An 18,925-nucleotide genomic window follows, 5' to 3' on the forward strand; every position below is an offset into this window, starting at 1 on the left:
TGCAAACCTGTTGATTTGATGGGATTGAGTTAAGTTTAAAGTTTATTTTTTATTTTTTATATAAAAGTTGATGATTAAACACTTTATTCTACACTTTTGTTTATATAAAAGTTGATGATTAATTACTAAAAAGTTTGTAGCTTTGTTTGAATTATTACGCGAGATGGGCACATGGGTTCGTGCTGATAAGCCCTTTTCTTCCGAAATTGGATATTGATTTGGTCAATTTCTGAATTGATAGTTTGCGCAAAGTTAGCGATGAAATTGAAACCTTTGTGTGAAGCTTATACTAAAAACGTGTCTAACTTTGCCTTCTACCACACCCAATGTGAAAACCAAGTATTAGTTCATTTTATTTGAAAAAGTGGCAAAAGGAAAAGTTGGAGTAAACCTAAATATAATTTATTAAAATAAAATTTAAATCTATTTCTTATTTGCGAAAAAATATATTTGTGAATGATTTTGATAATAGATGACCTGATAAGTTCACCAAATACTTATTAAGATAGACTTTAAATAACTCTGATATAATATTAAAATGTGCACTTTAAACCTAACTTAACTTCATAATTTATGAAATAAGATTTATTTTTATTTATAAAAAATAAAATATTTTTCTCTAACATAGTAAATCAAAGTAAAAAGGAAAATTTGGAAAAAAATGTGAAATAGATAAGGTAGTAGATAGAGGTGGGCCCCGAGGGGTAATGTGGTAAAAAAAGGTAGGCCCGGGGGCATTAATGTAAAAAAAAACAGAAAAAGAGTGCCGTTGTGATGGGCATGGTGACGTGGCTAATACCCTCCTTAATCCTCTTGGATTAAAGTGTTAAACAAGAACACGCCAAATAAACCCATTCCATTATAAACCCAAACACGCGCTTCGCAATGCCATTTCTGAGGAACTCTCTCTCTCTATTCTTCTCTCTTACACACACAAACACACACACTTTATCTCTCTAAAAAAAACTCAAAAAAGAAAAAAAACGAAACTCTCGCAGCTGAGTCCACTCGCTGGGACGATTCTCCTTTGAATCTTTTCGAATTACACTTTTCCGTTTCCCTTCGTTGATTGTATATACCACCGATCACCGATCACCGATCACCGATTACCGATTACGATTGTTTCTGTAATTATTATTATTATTATTGTTTTTGTGGTTGCGATTTTATTGTGTGCTGCGTTGTTCGTACTGTACGACGTCGTTGGAGGTTTCATCGCCGTCGCGCTGGTACGGAGAGATTGTTGTTGGTGGTGGTGCGTGGCGGTGTCGTTGAAGGATGGCGGCCGGAGTGGAGTTGTCCGATGGAAGAGGCGGCGGAGGACTTGTGATGGAAATTCCGGAGGAGTCGTTCTCGTCGCCGACGACGTTGCCGAAGAGGCTCCGGCGACGGCTGCGTGGCGCGGAGTGCAAGTCTCCGAGCACGGTGGAGAAAATCGAAGCGAAGCTCCGCGACGCTGATCTTCGCAGACAGGTGTCCTTACTGTATATATTTTTTTTTCCGTTCTGAAACAGTGTGTTTGTTTGGTTGGTGAGAAAGTTTAGGGTCTTGGAATTGAAGTTAGAAATGGTTTTCACTTTTCTGTTTCTTGGTTTTTTTTTTGGCCCCTTGCTTATTTTTTAACCACGTGTAATTAGTTATTAATTATTATCTATTATTTTAATAATTTAATTAGTTTGTAATGAACCTGATGTTCTGGAAGATAAGTGAGTGCGTAGAGGTTAATATTATTTGAGACTTTTTATTTTGGGTTTGTATACAAAAATTATTTACTTTACTCGATTCATCGGATTGTGGAAAGAGTTATGTGGTTCGTTTGTCTCTGCTCTGTCGATTAATTGTAATTGTTGTCGTGAATTTTTTTTTCTTCGTTTTCTAGCTTTATCTTCAAGGTTGTTGTGTTAGGTAGGATACCAGAGGCTTCTTCTTTTCTATTCGAATTTTGATTCGCACTCCTTTGATGGTGGTACTTTTTTTTCAAATTTCACATGGGTCTCTTTTTCCTGATAACTTTCCTTTTCGTTAGTACTTTGTATGGGTTGTAAGTTTTTTAGGTTTCGTCATTACCGTTGATTGGAGTCCTAATTATGCTTTGTAACATACTATGGTTTTCTCATTCGTGAGTATCTTGTGCCCATACTGTTTTATTCATACTTGGCGAAGCCAATTATAGTTACCGTTTCTTTCCTGACGTCCTATTCTCTGTTTCGTTTTCTTTCCTTGTTACGTGTCTAACTGTTCTTATTTTGTTTTTCTTGCCTCTGATCAGAGTTTCTAAATTTTTAGTTTTAAGATCCTTTGTTGGATGAGAGTTTCTCTCTATTTATCAAACTTCTCTTGGTTGTAGAAATACTACGAGAAACTCTCAAGTAAGGCACGTGCAAAGCCAAGAAGCCCGTCAAGGTGTTCATCCCAGGAAGATGATCTTGGTCAGAGACTAGAAGCAAAACTGCAGGCTGCTGAACAGAAGAGGTGGGTTTTCCCGAGGTTGTCTTGTAAATATGTTTTTTTATATATGCTCGTGTTATATTAGTGTTTTTTTTTGTTGCCAACGACCAGGGTGTTTTTGTTGTTTCATGCAGTAAAAACCACTTTGCTTAAAAAATTACCTTTCTTGATCATTCATCAGCTATAAGCAACATTTGGAGTGATTCACACTTGTAAATTTTAAGTTTAAACTGTGAGCTAGCATTTATATGTATTTTTTTTTTCTGAAATTTCAGGAGCTTTCTCTCCCTAGTTTCTAGAAAAAACACTTTGACTGATTTTTGTTTTGTTTTTTCTTTTCTCATAAAACTCATCCATTTATCATAAAATATTTGACATTTGTTTTTAATATAAAAACTTTTCTAATAAAAAAACTTAGATAAATGGGCCTGATTCCAATCGTAAAATGGTAATATTGGTGTTGTTGGAATTGGATTGTCAGTCCTTGGAGTTACCTTTTGTTTTTTAACAAACTACATTTATTTGGGTAGATTAATTACTCCATTTATTTATCAAGCCTGTATTATTTGTGTTACATCCTTCTACCGGGGAACTTTATATAATTTATAAATTTGATTATCATGCAGTTAAACATTATGATCTTTATTTCTGATATTTTTTCTATTTCAATCTTGATTGGTAATTGCGAATCTAATTAGAAAACAATTTCCTTATGTTCAGGAAAAGTTAAACATTTAATTTTATTTCATCAAACATCCAATTCGTACTATTTTGTTATTTCATTGATAATTTTAAGTTTGTTTCTTAATTCTGAAAGTTTGCTTCCACCATTAACTATTTAACATGATTTTAGCAACTGCCCCCCAATGATTTATTTTCAAATTATTTGACATCCTTTATTATTTGTAAATTATTTACTCAGGTTGAGCATCTTGACTAAGGCCCAAATGCGTTTAGCAAGACTGGATGAATTGCGTCAAGCAGCAAAAAATGGAGTTGAAATGCGCTATGAGAATGAACGTGTGAAGCTTGGAACAAAAGTTGAGTCACGTGTTCAGCAGGCAGAGGCTAATAGGATGCTTATCCTCAAGGCTCTTAGGCAAAGAAGGGCTTCTCTTAGAGAAAGGTCATCTCAAACATTGATGAGAAGGATGGCTCGAGAAAGCAAATATAAAGAGTGTGTACGTGCTGCAATTCACCAAAAACGAGCTGCTGCTGAAATGAAACGACTTGGGTTGCTAGAAGCTGAGAAAAAGAGGGCACAGGCTCGGGTCTCGCAGGTGATACATGTGGCAAAGTCAGTATCTCACCAGCGTGAGATTGAGAGGAGGAAAAAGAAGGATGAGTTGGAAGATCGATTGCAAAGGGTATGGTGTTCACTTGAAGCTCCTTTTCTTTTCTTTTTCTTTTTCCTTCTTTCAGAGTAAGGGGGTGTTTAATTTCTGGTGGTCCTCAGTGCACTTGTTTTGTTATTAAGTCTCTGAATTTATATTGGTTAGGCAAGAAGACAAAGAGCTGAATATCTCAGGCAGAGGGGAAGACTGCGTGGCTATGCGCATGAGAATCGGAATAGAATGTCAAAGCAAGCAGAATATCTTTCCAGAAAACTAGCAAGGTTTATTTGCATTTAAATATTGATATATCTTTGTGAGGTCATGTAGAAAGCTTTACTGCTATCGCTGTCTGACGTGGACATTTGGAATCTTATCACTGTCTTACACAGTTGTTATTTTGAACTGGATAAATTTAATGTAGGATAAATTTAGTATTTGAAGTTTTTCCTCCATCAGGAAGATGTCTTAAAGGATGTCCTAACTTTATTTTCTTACTGAAGGTGCTGGAGGCGGTTCCTTAGGCAAAAGAGAACAACGTTCACCTTGACAAAAGCATATGATGTGCTGGGCATTAATGAGAAATCTGTGAAGTCAATGCCATTTGAGCAGCTTGCTCTTCTGATTGAATCAGCTTCTACCCTTCAGACTGTGAAAACTTTACTTGACCGGTTTGAGAGCCGCCTCAAAGTGTCTACAGCAGTTGCTCCTGCCAATAGTTTGCATAGCTTGGACAACATTGATCACCTTCTTAAACGAGTTGCTTCCCCCAAGAAAAGGGCTACTCCCAGGAGATCTGTGAGAAGCAGAGGGACAATGAAAGTTGATTCAGTCAGAGAGTCAAACAATAGCTTAGCTAGGTCATCAAGGTATCCTGTGAGAGTTGTTCTTTGTGCTTATATGATATTGGGTCATCCAGATGCAGTGTTCAGTGGAATGGGAGAACGTGAGATTGCTCTAGCCAAAGCTGCACAAGAGTGTGTTCAAAAGTTTGAGCTGTTGATAAAGATAGTATTAGATGGACCAGTACAGAATTCTGACGAAGAGTCTGTCTCAGCAGCCATGAAGCGTTGTACCTTCAGATCTCAGCTTGCTGCTTTCGATAAAGCTTGGTGCTCATACTTGAATTGTTTTGTGGTATGGAAGGTTAAGGATGCTCGATCACTGGAGGAGGATTTGGTAAGAGCAGCTTGCCAGCTTGAAGCTTCTATGATTCAAACTTGCAAGTTAACTCCAGAAGGAGCTGGTAGTGATAAGCTTAGTCATGATATGAAAGCTATTCTGCGTCAGGTAATGTTCCACATCAATAGTTGAGTTTCTTTGTGAATTATATCTGTTGTTTATGAACATTCTTTATCAGAACATTGATGATTTTAAAAACTGACTGTAGTATATTGAAGACTGCAATATGGATAGATAGATAACGTTGGAGATCCCTTATCGACTAGAAATATGGCTAATTCATAGTATATAAATGGAATCAATCCTCACCTTACAAGCTGGTTTTGTAAGGATGAGTTAGTCTTAAACTCACTTTTTAATATATACAAATCTTGGTTCTTATTTAAGTACAATTTTTCACTTGCCTACCCTTTTCAAACAATTTTTCCTCATGTTCATCGACATAATCCGATGAGTATATCCAAACTTATATGTGTTCTTCCCCTGAATGTTGTCTTATCTTTGCACCGAAGCTTGGCTTTATCTTTCTTTTTGCAATTATCACTTGCTTACCCCCTTTTCAAACAATGTTTCCTCATCATGTTCATCGACATAATCCGATGAGGATATCCAAACTTATGTGTTCTTCCCCTGAATGTTGTCTTATCTTTGCACCGATGCTTGGCTTTATCTTTCTTTTTGCAATTAATGCAGGTCTCTGAAGATCAAAAACTTTTGAGAGAAAAGGTGCAGCACCTGAGTGGAGATGCTGGTATTCTGCGAATGGAATCTGCACTCTCTGAAACAAGATCTAGATACTTTGGAGTGCAGGATGACGAAAGTCCTGTGAGGTCTCCAATGATTCCTTCTGTGACTGCAAGCCCAACTCCACTCTCTTCTGTCACCCACTCAAGTGAAAGAAATATTTCAGATGAGGGTAGTAATCATAGGACAAGCCGAGTAGTTCGCTCCCTCTTTAAGGAGACAAATACTTCTCCTGGAGAGTCTAGCTTCTCTGCTCCCAGAACCAGTTCAGATAGTCAGCTCGGCCATTCCTCTGAAAAGCTACTGGCAGATAATGAGGTTCTTGTAAATGAATTTCTGCACGACAATCAGTATAGTGTAACTGATGGTCTTGATGTCTCTGATCACATTCAAAACAGCATTGAGGTCAGTACATTGAGGTTTGTATAAATATGACCATTGAATTAATGGCTTATTTGGATGAAGCTGTAGTTTGAGGCTCTTCCTATGGCTTTTTGATGTTGATCTGCTCATATATAATCCCACCAACTACAATATGTATGTGTAATCTAGAATCTGTTGGGAGTTATTGCCAATATTAGTATACAAAGAGGTGCTTATAATTTTAAATTTGCTGATGTCTGGTGATGTTATTTTGAATTCTGATTCGACCATTTTTTTTATCTTCCAGGGGAAAATAAAACAAGCAATGGAGAAGGCCTTTTGGGATGGTATCATGGAATCTGTTAAGGGGGACCAGCCGAACTATGACCGGATTGTTCAACTCATGGGAGAGGTTAGGGATGAAATTTGTCAAATGGCTCCAAAAAGCTGGAAGGAGGATATTTTTTCTGCCATTGATTTAGAAATTCTTTCTCAGGTAGCTTCTATATTCTCTTCTTGCAGCCTGTGATGGCTATTAGATGCGTGATTGGCGTATACCTGATAATATTTTCTCTTTTCTGACATCTTCTGCATATATGAAGGTGCTGAAATCGGGTAACCTGGATGTTGATTATCTTGGGAAAATTCTGGAGTTTTCACTCGTGAGTTTGCAGAAGCTATCTGCTCCAGCCAATGAGGAGATGATGAAGGCCACACACAAGAAACTATTTCATGAATTGGGCGAAATATGTCAGTCAAGGGATGGTTCAAACAATTCTTGTGTTGTAGCCTTGGTGAAGGGCTTGCAATTTGTCTTCGGGCAGATTCAGGTTTGTTTGTTTGTTTAGCCTTCTTTTATATTTGTCTCTTTGCTTAATTTTATCTCTAACTAAAATTTACTCGGTCAATATGGCAATTTTTTTCATCAGATTGGTAATTATTAATTATGGATGCTTTTCTGAAAGCATTCAGGACCACTGCTGTGTTAAGCAATTAAATTTTACCTGATCAATACATTCATGTTTTTCCGTTTCTTTATTAATTACGAATTTTGGATGCTTCTAATGTAATAAATTCTCTGAAATCACTTGAATACAACTGCTTTCAAGTGTAGTTGTTAGGAGTTAGGTGTAATGCATTAAATAGCTTGAGATGTGTTGCAATTTGTTAGCCATGAAAATAAGCATAATCTTTCTATCAATGTTTCTTTGTTTGCAAGTTGTTCTAGATTATTATGATCTTCTGGAAGCTCGAAACCATATTTTTAGGGTACTTTTTCCATTGAACTTACCGACTTTGGATCTTGTTGTGTGGACTTTATTTTGAAGATATTCAGCATGGACATTTTGTAGCTTGTAAATGTCTTACTTTGGTTTTATAATGTGACATGATTAATTCTTATGACAGATTCTTAAGAAAGAGATAAGCAAAGCACGAATAAGGTTAATGGAGTCTTCGGTGAAGGGGTCTGCTGGTCTCGACTACCTCAGGAATGCCTTCGCTAACAAATATGGATCTCCTTCTGATTCCAATACCTCTATTCCTTCCACACTGAGATGGATTTCGTCTGTTTGGAATTGCAAAGATCAGGAATGGGAAGAATATGTGAGATGCTCGGCAGCATTGGCCTCTAATTCATCCCAAGAATTGCTTCCTTCAACTACTCTCAGAACTGGGGGGAATATTTTACTCAAAACAACTGGCAGCCCGATGTCCCTTTCACTTGATGGTGCCAATACTAAAGGTTCTAAATTGAAAAACTTTGATTTTCTATCCTTCAAGTGACTTTAACGATGTTTACTCTCTACTTGAAGCAAACACTTGTTTTGATACCTACTTGTATATGTTATTTGATCAGGTGATGAACAGCCAGAATGCAAAGGAGAACCTGTTGATCTGGTTGTGAGACTTGGCTTGTTAAAATTAGTAAGTGGAATATCTGGTTTGACTCAAGATGATCTACCAGAAACTTTATCTCTTAACTTCTCAAGGCTGAGAGCTGTTCAGGCTCAAATTCAGAAGATTATTGTGATTTCCACAAGGTAAAACATATTTGTGCTGAGATTTCTTCACTCTCTTAACTGAATAATTTATGCTGGTGACAATAATATATTAGATACCAATTTAAAAATTATTTATCAATAATAAAAACTAATTTAGAAACCAATAATTTTTCTAGTCTCTAAAATAATATCTAATTTAGTCAATATAGCTACTAATTATTTTTTTTGTCTAAAAAATTAATGATTTTCTTGTAATGTTACCTTGTGCATATATTTTACTAATATCATCTATATTTTGGGAATGGCAGCATTCTTATTCGCAGACAGATTGTGGTGAGTGAAAAGACAGTTGGTAGCCCTGCAGAAATGGAAAACATAGTGTCTAAGTGTGGTGCAGAACTGTTGGACCTCCTAGAGCGCGTAGAAGATGCTGATATAAACGACATAGTAGAAGTGATCTGCAATTTGCCAAAAAGAGAGGGTGAAGAAGAAGAAGAAGAAGAAGCAGGGAAAGTTGAGTCAAGAAAGATGGTTGCTGGTAGGATGTTAGGAAAGAGCCTACAAAGTGGGGATGCTGTGTTTGAGAAGGTATCAAATGCTGTCTACACAGCTTTTCGTGGGGTAGTCCTTGGGGGAAGTGGGGCCCGTGGGAGGAAATTAGCAGAAATGGCTCTGACCAAAGTTGGGGCTGCTTTTCTGAGTGAGAAAGTAGTGGAAGCTGGTGGTGTTTTGATGGTGGTAGCCAGTATTTCAATTGGTGTTCATGGGCCGTGGTATAAATATTTGGCCGATAACATCTGATCTGTGATATATTTGGTAAGTACATTCATCATAATAATCACACACACACACACGTTTGTACATAGGAGTGTGTAAAGTTGTAAGCTGTGTATGTTATCTTAGGTTTGTGACATTGTTTGTAGTAGAATTCTTTTAACGTAACTCACACAAATGTATATATGTCTCTATCTCAATCTTTTTAACATTAAATTGCTAATATATTGGATCTTTAACTTCTTATTCTATATCTCATATCTCTATTATACAAATCTATGATAATAAAGATTTTTATGTACAAGTATATTTTAGTTATTTTAATTTTTTTAATAATTTTTTTATAGTTGGTTTAAAATGATTTAGTTCTTTATTTTTATAATCATAAAATAAAAATTTATACAATAAATTTGAGTATTTTTTATTTTTAAAATTATGTTAGAAATATATTAGAATCGTGAGAAATTCAATAAATATTTTTTTAATAAGATACTCTATACATGTCTATTGGTATTTAACAAGTCTCATATTGGTTACTATCAAAAATTTTACTCTACTTGCAATGCTTTCAAAATCAAATTTACTAATTTTGCAATTTGACAATTTTTACAGGTCCTTTATACCTATGTAAGAAAATAATTATTTTGTGTAACGTTATTTAGTTATACGATTTATTATTTAATTTTAGAAATGATGCGATTTTAGCCACTAAGACTGGAATAAAAATTAGTGACTTCTTCACATTAATTTTTAATGTAAATAAGAATAAGTAGATATTTAGGACCCACAATAGAATAAGAGAGAATAAAGGAGGAGAAAAAAATGTGAGAATTGTTTATGACGTTTATTGTTGATAGATTAAATATTCATCTACAAAAAGAATTTTAATGGATAAATTTGCTTAATTTTTTTATGGATTAAAGTAGACTAATGAATGAAACTTTTTGTTCTATCTATTATGATTCAAATTAAAATTTATATAATAATCTATTTTGGCAATTCTACAACTAGCCAATGAGTATATGACTCTCCTTATAAGACTCTGAACGTTAAATATAGGTTTTCGCTTTCTAGACTGACCAAAATATTCCAATGTGTTTCATTCTTTATGATCAGTTATAAGACTAATTTTAAAATAATATATTCTATCTGAATCAAACTGAATCATTTTAAAATAATATATAATATTTAAAATTAAAACACAAATTTATATATTATATTATAAATTATATAAACTCACAAACACAAATATATATATATATATATTTTTAGTAAATAGATATTTCTTTCAAAATAATTTGTTCATATTTTTATAATTATAATAATAATTTATATATAAATTTAAATTTTAAAAAAATTAATATAATTTTTTATTTTAAAATTGTATTAAAATTATTCTAAAATTATCAAAAATATATAAATATTTTTTAAATTATACATTTCGCCGATCCATATTTTACTAGTATTCTTGTTGATATTTAATACCTATGATTGATACAAACACACTATTTAATAAATATCTCATGACAAAAAAACCTTGACCAATTTTAGATGTCACTTTTACAATTTCACTAATTTTTACAAGTAAAAATGCCAAAGGTATCCACTGATTTCAGTAAATTAAATTCGCACCTCTTCCCCAGCACAAGTTAGTCTTTACAAGTTTTATGGTGGTTGTAGAAATACAAGTAATGCAGAGTTTTCCTGGATGATCTGCGTATAATAGTTATCTCCCACTCATGCGATGGAAACCATAAATTACAACGAGTTTGATATACATAATCCCAAGGGGCATGACAATAATATGATTGTCATATATCCTTTCAAGATGTTGTCCATTGAGGTAGTACTCTCCCATCACCATTTTTACAAGTCACTTGATCTATTGCATCAATTTCTATGAGGTCAAAATCTAGGTCTTCGTCATGGCATCCATGAAAATAATCTTCATCTGCAGAATCATATATCACAGCTTTTCTATTTTGTCTCTTTATAGTCCTTTTTTTAGAACGACCTGTGCTATTGGTGAGGGCTTCTTCATCAGCATCTGCATCTGGATCTCCATCTCGTCTCCTCTTGGCAGAATCTGCACTGCCTTTGCTGCCGCTACTGCCTTTGTCCAACTTGTAATATTCATTTATGGTATTCTCAATGGTTTCCAGTATCTTATCCCCATACTTGCTTACCTTTGCCCTGTGTTAAACTAAATTAATCAATGCCTATTCACTAACAAGGAGACGACTATTCTCAGAAGGAACTTACTTGCCAATGCCATTGATATCTAGGAGTTCTTCTTTTGTTCTTGGCACTCTCTTGCTTATCTGCTGCAACGTGGCATTACTGAATAGAAACAACAGCTTATCAGATGCCTTTATCATGTAATAAAGCGGAAATGGATTTATTCTGCAAATTTTAATTTTCAATTGCATTCTTTATAATGCTACCCAAGAGTAAATGAATCTTAAATGGAGACATTGTTACTGGTATTACAAAAAGAAAATGTCTAATATATTACCCAAATATGTGGTAAGCAAAAACACTGTCTCCAGCTTCTTTAACAAGAGTTGTCCTCAACATACGCAGAGCAGTGTATAACTTGGCTGAAAGATTCTGAAGCAGATTTGGCTTTAAATATAATTCAAAAGCAGTTAGATATTTCATCAAGCGAACTGAAAAATAACCCATTTTATACCAAATCCACTTCAGTTTGAGGTTGAGGAGTGTCAATTGGAAAAACATTCTGCTTTCCAGATGTCAAAGAACCCTTGGCTGGAGTTGCATCAGATTTGCCTGGTTTTGTTGCCTTTACAGACGATGGAAATCTACAGTAGTTGAAAAATTCCACTGAGTATAATATGAACAGAGAAAAACAAGCGTGTATTGTGAACTTGAAGCCAGAGAAGGTTTACGCAAAGATTCAAGTGAAATCAATCTCATTTATAAAAGTCCAGCTCAACTTCACAAAATTGAATTGTAAGATGAGATTTATTATATAGTGTAAATTAACCTTATCTTTAATCGATGTAGGATTTTCAATCCCTTCTAATTCAAAAATTTAAGCAAGAAATAACTTTTAATGAGATTGACAAACCTCAATATAATTCTGTGCCCAGCAAACAGATTACAGACCTTGGGCTCATTTACCTGAAATTTTTTGAATGCTTTAGAAAACTTACAGTTATAGAAGTTAATTATGTTAACTAACATTGAGAACAGTCATTTGAAGCACAATGAGCAAATATTTAAACCGTGGTTAAACAGCAGTATATAACATGTTCACTGATACCTTCAATATGGATGATATCGATCCATAAAAATCACTTTTCTTTACTTCTTCCACAAGAATATCCTCGACAACAAGATGATGCAATATGCGGGAAGCCTCACCCTTAGCTAGATGCTTTCCAGCAGCATGAAGGCTCACTGTCTCGTGCCGATTTTTCTTGACCTTGTTTTGACGTTAGAAGTACATGATTAAGAAAAGGAGCGGCTATCAAGAATAATAATATATTGGAAAGAATGAAAAAGAAAGAAAACAAAATAAATGCATATAGGCATACCATTTGGCTAAAGGAACCACGATAAACTTCTAATATATGAGATGATGAGAACCTCTGTCCAGTTAGCTTAACAAGTTCAACCTAAGCATAAGACAACAACAAAGTAATTGAAACTGCGAACGAGAGGACTCAAATATTACATTCTAATAGAACTTCAATAAATGGAGGGATGAAAAAGTATGTTGATAGAAATTGCTTCCAAACCAATTGCTTTGCTATCTCCGTGACATCCTTCTCAATGAAATTTGTGATCTTCAAGCAATTATCACACGTTTTGTGACAAGTTGAAGAATTGAACTTCTCTCCAAAATGAACAAGCTGCAGAAGGCGCCGGCAATCAACATCATTTTCACAATAACTAACCTGAGGCAGTTCAAGACAAATATTTAGTGATGTAATAATAATAATAATAATAATAATAATTAGAATCTCAGTCTTTTTAAAATTACCATTCGCATGAGGTTTTCAGTGTTTGTTTCTAGTATGCTTCCTGGATTTATCATATTTGAACGGTTGTATCCAGATGTCAGGGGACTTTGCTCTATTGCTCCTCCTTGACTTATCATATGCTTGACTCGTATCTGTAAATATGAAATGCAATTATACATAAGCAATAAAGGGAGGTGAGTAAGGAAATAGGATCTCAGTCATCACTCGTTTCATTTGATTTCCAGTAATATGAAAGCTAACTTAGGTTCAAGAAACATACAAATTAATATAGAAAAGCAAAAGGGTTGTAATTGATACTAACATAATCACTATAGCTATAATATAATACACAGGATGAACGTTGACCATCTCTACCAGCTCGGCCACATTCCTGAAAAGGAAATAAGTAAGCACGTAAACCAACAGAAGCAAAACCTATATACCTAACATTATTTTGATCTTCTGCCAGTACCTGATGATAGCCTTCAATAGATTTTGGGAGAGAATGGTGGATTACAAAGCGGACATCAGGTTTATTAATACCTGAAATGCCAAGCATAAAATATGATCCCATATAATTAATCAATGCAATAGGCAGTAGTAAGGAAGTAAATATACCCATTCCAAATGCTACAGTAGCACAAATTATATTAATTTCATCTTTGCTCCACTGATTTTGAACAAAGGCACGTTGAGGAGGATCCATGCTACCATGATAAAATGCACATTTATGTCCACATTCCTGAACAACGAATAGAAATCAGCCTCCACATTTATTTATTTTTCATTAAAAAATTCATTCAGCTTGTTAAAACTGCGCTCAATGTGCAGGAAAGTCACCAGATTGCACTTATGCTTTTATCAAATACCCATATCTTCATGCAGAAACAGCAAACAGAGCAAACAGCATGAAACATGACGAAAAAAGAAAGCAAAGCAAGAGCAAGCTAAAAATTCACAGGCAATTCAACATATTATACTTTGTAGTCAAATGTACAAATATGAAATAATGAGAAGAACTAACCTGTAAATTGCCAGCGACCTTTTCACAGTCCATTCTTGAAAGACAATAGATAATGCCACATTCATCAAAGTGATTCTCTCTAATGAATTTGTCAATGTCCTCCAAACACTTTTTGGTCTTGGGGACAACAGAATACCTGCAATGTTGAAAATGAACATGATTCATCCATTGAAGGTTTAGCAAGAAGTCAATTCTTCATTTAACACACCATAAGTTTGGGCGATTAAAACTTTGCCGAAAAATAACGCAGTTAACAAGACCAAGTGCTTGCACGACATCTTCTTTTACACTAGCAGTTGCTGTAGCTGTTAAAGCTAAAACTGGAGTATTTGGGAATTTCTGTTTCAATATACCAAGTCCCTGGTGAAATTAAGAGTAACAGTTAAAATATAAACTATATTATCATTGATTTGCATCAACTATATTATATAGCTCCAACCTGATAATCTGGTCTAAAATCATGCCCCCATTGGCTCACACAGTGAGCCTCATCAATTACAATCCTTGCAAGCAACTCGCGAAAATGTAAATTCTCTAAGTGTCTCAAAAGATTATCACTTCTGCAGTCGAAGTAAAAAAATAGCATTATGAAAAAAATGAAGAATATGGTTAAGTTAAAAAATTTCATTGAATACAACAGCTATCAATAATGACACTTACTTGACAACCTTTTCAGGTGTCACATATAATAACTTGTATTTACAGTAATCAGAAGTAAGTTCTCGGAGGATTTCCTGCTGTTCAGTCCATTCCATATTGGCACTTAAGTAAGTAGCTGGTATATTTGCCTGTATGCCAAGCCAACAGGACCAAACAAACATATATCTATCAGAAAAACAAAGCCAAAAGGGAAAGCATAGAAGTTACAAAATCAGTAATACCTGCAATAAGTGCATTATTTGATCCTGAATAAGGGACACAAGGGGAGAGATTACTAATGTTATACCTTGACAAATAAGAGCCGGTAACTGCAAGACAAGACGGTCCAAAGTTGTAAGGTTACAATATTTGGTAAAATCTAGACAAATATCAATAAAACCAACTAAATGAGAAAGGGAAAAAGGCCATAACTCAAAAAGGTCTATTGCAAGATTGTACTACCTGATAGGTCAGACTCTTTCCACCACCAGTGGGCATCAGAACAAAAACATCACATCCACTCATTGTGGCATTGATGACCTCTCTTTGATTGGGGCGAAAGGAATGATTTCCAAATACTTTTTTATTATTAACCTATGCATAAATAAAAAATTTATTAAGATGAGTTACATTCAGTGGAAAGTGACAATAATTCAGTTAAATACCTCTAACTCTTTTGTCCAAGAAAAATCATGGCTGCTCCAGCGTTTGTCTCCAGAACCTTCAATGTAATTGACTTCAATAATCTTTGGGATGAAGGCCTCTCGCTCCACCGGACCAGATAATGTGCTATACTTGTCTATAGAAAAAGATGGAAGAGACTGGAATGATGAACCAAATGTCCCGTCACCCATATAAGCCTGGGCATCGTATCTCTTGGATCCATTACAGGGGGCAGTTTGCTGAGGTGTTCCATACACATATGATGTGGATGGTGCAGTGGATGCAGAAAAATGTGACTTTTGCCTTTCCTCATTAAGATTACCAGATTGAATATATTTTTCTAGTTGCTGAATTTGCTTATTCAGCTGTGACCTAGCATTAACAAAAAGTTCTATTTTCAATTCAAATTCTATTCAATTAAAAAAGAATATGCTGTAATTTTTTTGACACATGATTTAGGATAACACAACTATAAATAAATAAAAAATACAATGTTGAAGCCTTAGTTCTTTTCTGGGATTGTATGTGGTATATATTAGAAATGAAAATGTTACAAACACTGTAATTCCAAGGGAAATGCACACCTATCATGGCGAAGTTTTGATATCTGTGTAGAATTGAGGTTTTCACCATTGTCGAGCAGTTCATTAGAGATTGCAATTAGATTATCCTTCAATTCCTGCAAATGAATTGCTGCTTCGGGGCAAAGCCCTAACTGCATCCAATTTAAGGATTAGGCTTATCAATCTGACAAATAAAATGGTTAACTTGATAAAGATAAAAATACCTTGTACCCATGGATGCAATCTAAACACAGGTCTGGTGGCAAAGCATTATCCCCCTCTCTAGCAAAATCATCTTTATCTGCAATTGGTGTTATAGGAGGAAGCTTGGATATTGATGGCTTGGGAGTGCAGGTTGACTGGTATTTCTCAACAATTTGGTCAACATCAATGTTCTTAAACCAAAAACAGGACGGAAACAAAGAGAGAGAAATCAGCATCTACATGGATGCAAGTAGTTAGGATAAACTTGACTAGGAAACGGCTTATTTTTAAGAAAAAACGACAAAGCAACCATACAAACAAGGATAAAAGGACATAATTACGGAGTGAATAAAATGGCCAAGCCCCCTCGCCACTTTCCACTTCACAAAAGAATTGTACAAACTACAACCTTCAAGTTGAAATAACTAATATACATTCATCAGCAAACTAGTAATAAAAGACTGAAAGTTAAACTAACTGACTGGTATAAAATTATATATGAATGTAACTAATAACTTTGGTAAGCCCAGATTTTATAATCAGCTCATTCAACAACAAAAAAATCAAGCAAGTTTTAACAAAAATGTTTCCCCATATTGTTGGCAGTTCTAACTTGCAAGCCTAGTGAAACCCAAATGAATTTGACTCATTTAAATTAATCAAAGTGTAATAAATTACCTCAAGTATGTTATCATCATCAATATCTCCAGACATGCAGTTGGAAGACTCATTGATTTGGCCTGTGTACTTATTATGATTGTTCACTGAACCATCCAAACCGCGAGAACTATGACTGCTAACAACTGGAGCGGCAGTGACGTCAGGACAGGTACGGTTGTCATTCTCATAGCCTCCATGGAAGGGAGTTGTTCTCGTATTCTCGTGAATCTGCCGAGTAACCTTGACAGTTTTTCCGGGTTGTATATAGGTCCTACTAGAATTTTGTAGACTTGAAAGAACATCCCAAGCCTGTCAGGAATTGTTTTAACAGAAGTCATTGCAAACTATAGAAGTCTCAAGTAAGAACATTTACATTGGCAAACTACTCGCTTTCATATAACATTTATACTAGTATACCTTGTCAAATTGTACTCTCTGTGAAACTTGAATATTTTCACTTCGTTGAAATACAAAACTGAAAGAATTAAAGCATTAGAGAGCAAGATGAAACTAGCTGAAATCCATATAGTAATCTAGCATATCAAGTTCCACAGAAATAGCACAGCCAAACAGTTGACAAAGGAAACAAAAAACATCAGATCCTTTCAGAAATTATCTCAGCACTGACCAGCAAAAAGTGGAGTAAGAAGGTCATAATCCAAGAAGGTAGGTAACAATGAACTGAAACAGGTTTAAACCCACATCCACCATGTTATACTGCTGTGTTAGCAAAGCCGATTGAAGGAAATGAAAATTTCCCTGTATATGCACAAAACTAATGAAGCCCCAAAGCCTAGTCATTCCACGAAAAACCTAAACCCCACTACCTATGAACTTTAGAATGAAACTCAGACCTAACTGGAAATACAACAAAGCCTGAGAATGAATGTTGAAGTAAAAGACATACCCGGAAGTCCCAGGGTTTGGTTCCTGGTGGCGGGGCTTCTTGGGTGGGACAGAGAGCAGAAAATTAGAGCTCAAAAACTTCTCTTGGGAGGAGAAATTCTCGTGGGCATTGGCATGCTGCAACCAGTTCTTGTTATTCTCTTTAACAACCCGAACTGAATTGGCTTCACTGTGAACATCAGAAACCTAATTAGGGACTAACTATAAATGATGAACCACAAAGATAGAAACAAATAAAGCGAACTCAGCATCATTACCCTTGTCTCATTTGAGTCCCAACCAAACAACACATTCCCTGCAGAATCAGAATTCAAATTGAATCAAAACGACGCAATAATAGTGCAAAAGAATGAGGAAAAAGAGGTCGTTGACGTGCCTTCGCAAAATGTGGCTAATGGAAGATGAATCGAACGTTGAGTGGAAGAATAATGAAAACCCTAAAAAAGTGATTGCGATTGGAACAGAAAGAGATCGAAATAATCGTACGGAAGAGAAGAGAAACAGAGCTCTTCCAAAGCATTGGCGGGAATTTTCATTTCATGAAATCAACGTCTGCAGAATCTTCATTTCTTTTTTTATAAATCAATCAAATTAAATATTTGGATCTTCGAATCAACGTGCTTTTGGACACTGCTCAGAAAATGCCAGAAGAGGGAAAGTTAAAATTTGAACTTTAGTTTTTAGAAATTTAATCTTTATTTATATATTTTCAAAAGTTTAGATTTCATTAATTTTTAAATTTATACTTCATTTTTCCAATTTTAATTGAGTTTGTAATATTTTAGTTAGCACAGACATTAACCTACACGGAGACACGGATTATATATTATATTATTATGAATTATAATAATTTGACAATAAAAATTTACCTGCATAAGTATGTTTTAATTTTTTTTAATAGAAAAAATGTTTCTCAGTTCAAAATGATTTGTTATTTATTTTTGTAATCATAATAAAATTTATACAATAAATTTTAGTTTTTAAAAAATTAATATATTTTTTATTTTTTAAATTATGTTAAAATGTCAGAAATCCAAAAAATATTTTTTAAAATTAACACTTCACTCGTATATTTGTGTCATATACAAACACACTATTTGATTTGATTATTTTGTCTCTAAAATTGTAAATATAAAGGAAGAAGAATGATTTTTATTTTTGTAATAAATTTTTGACAATAAGTAAGAAAGTTAAAGGTGATAAGAAAATAAATTAAAATATAAATAATGATAATAATATAGAAATTAAATAAGTTATTATAACTGATTAGCTAAATAACTTATAAATTACAAATAAAAAATTGATAAAATAAAGATAGTTTATAATACAATTTTACAGATTCAAAGTAGGATGTAAGTTTGGGTTAGTTTACTAAATTGCTCAAACGGATAAATTTTAATCTTTTTACAAAAATTGGTAAATGGTATTTGGA

The 18,925-nt window shown here is 34.3% G+C and overlaps 2 protein-coding genes across 4 annotated transcripts; one reads left to right on the forward strand and one right to left on the reverse strand.

Annotated features, from left to right (window-relative positions):
- The first annotated feature begins 832 nt into the window (after nt 1–832).
- On the forward strand, nt 833–9,091 carry LOC137832887 (T-complex protein 11). Of its 3 annotated transcripts, none has more exons than XM_068641272.2 (11): nt 833–1,473; nt 2,348–2,472; nt 3,371–3,815; nt 3,948–4,063; nt 4,283–5,069; nt 5,655–6,110; nt 6,376–6,564; nt 6,671–6,898; nt 7,476–7,812; nt 7,927–8,110; nt 8,380–9,091. In XM_068641272.2, exons 1-11 carry the CDS (start codon nt 1,279–1,281, stop codon nt 8,870–8,872), a joined length of 3,555 nt encoding a protein of 1,184 aa, XP_068497373.1. In that variant the 5' UTR covers nt 833–1,278; the 3' UTR covers nt 8,873–9,091. The 3 variants fall into 3 exon arrangements, 2 of the variants coding, with proteins under 2 accessions (XP_068497373.1, XP_068497374.1); XR_016521364.1 differs by having other exon boundaries at nt 848–1,473; nt 5,655–6,124; XM_068641273.2 differs by lacking the exon at nt 833–1,473 and adding an exon at nt 1,698–1,810.
- Nucleotides 9,092–10,436: 1,345 nt separating this feature from the next.
- Nucleotides 10,437–18,165, reverse strand: RECQ4A (DNA helicase (RECQl4A)). The gene is made up of 26 exons (XM_068641274.1): nt 17,870–18,165; nt 17,751–17,788; nt 17,495–17,662; nt 17,005–17,062; nt 16,606–16,896; nt 15,948–16,118; nt 15,745–15,875; nt 15,163–15,532; nt 14,960–15,091; nt 14,740–14,826; nt 14,519–14,646; nt 14,298–14,418; nt 14,067–14,218; nt 13,859–13,994; nt 13,453–13,576; nt 13,307–13,377; nt 13,157–13,225; nt 12,855–12,986; nt 12,610–12,768; nt 12,406–12,486; nt 12,132–12,293; nt 11,937–11,989; nt 11,538–11,667; nt 11,361–11,455; nt 11,108–11,185; nt 10,437–11,038 (listed from the first exon to the last, which is right to left on the reverse strand). The coding sequence occupies exons 2-26, from the start codon at nt 17,783–17,785 to the stop codon at nt 10,669–10,671; spliced, it is 3,504 nt and encodes a 1,167-aa protein (XP_068497375.1). The 5' UTR covers nt 17,786–17,788; nt 17,870–18,165; the 3' UTR covers nt 10,437–10,668.
- Between the last annotated feature and the right edge of the window lie 760 nt (nt 18,166–18,925).

This window comes from Phaseolus vulgaris, chromosome 6 (genome assembly GCF_051622355.1).
Source record: "Phaseolus vulgaris cultivar YP4 chromosome 6, ASM5162235v1, whole genome shotgun sequence".
NCBI lineage: Eukaryota > Viridiplantae > Streptophyta > Magnoliopsida > Fabales > Fabaceae > Phaseolus > Phaseolus vulgaris.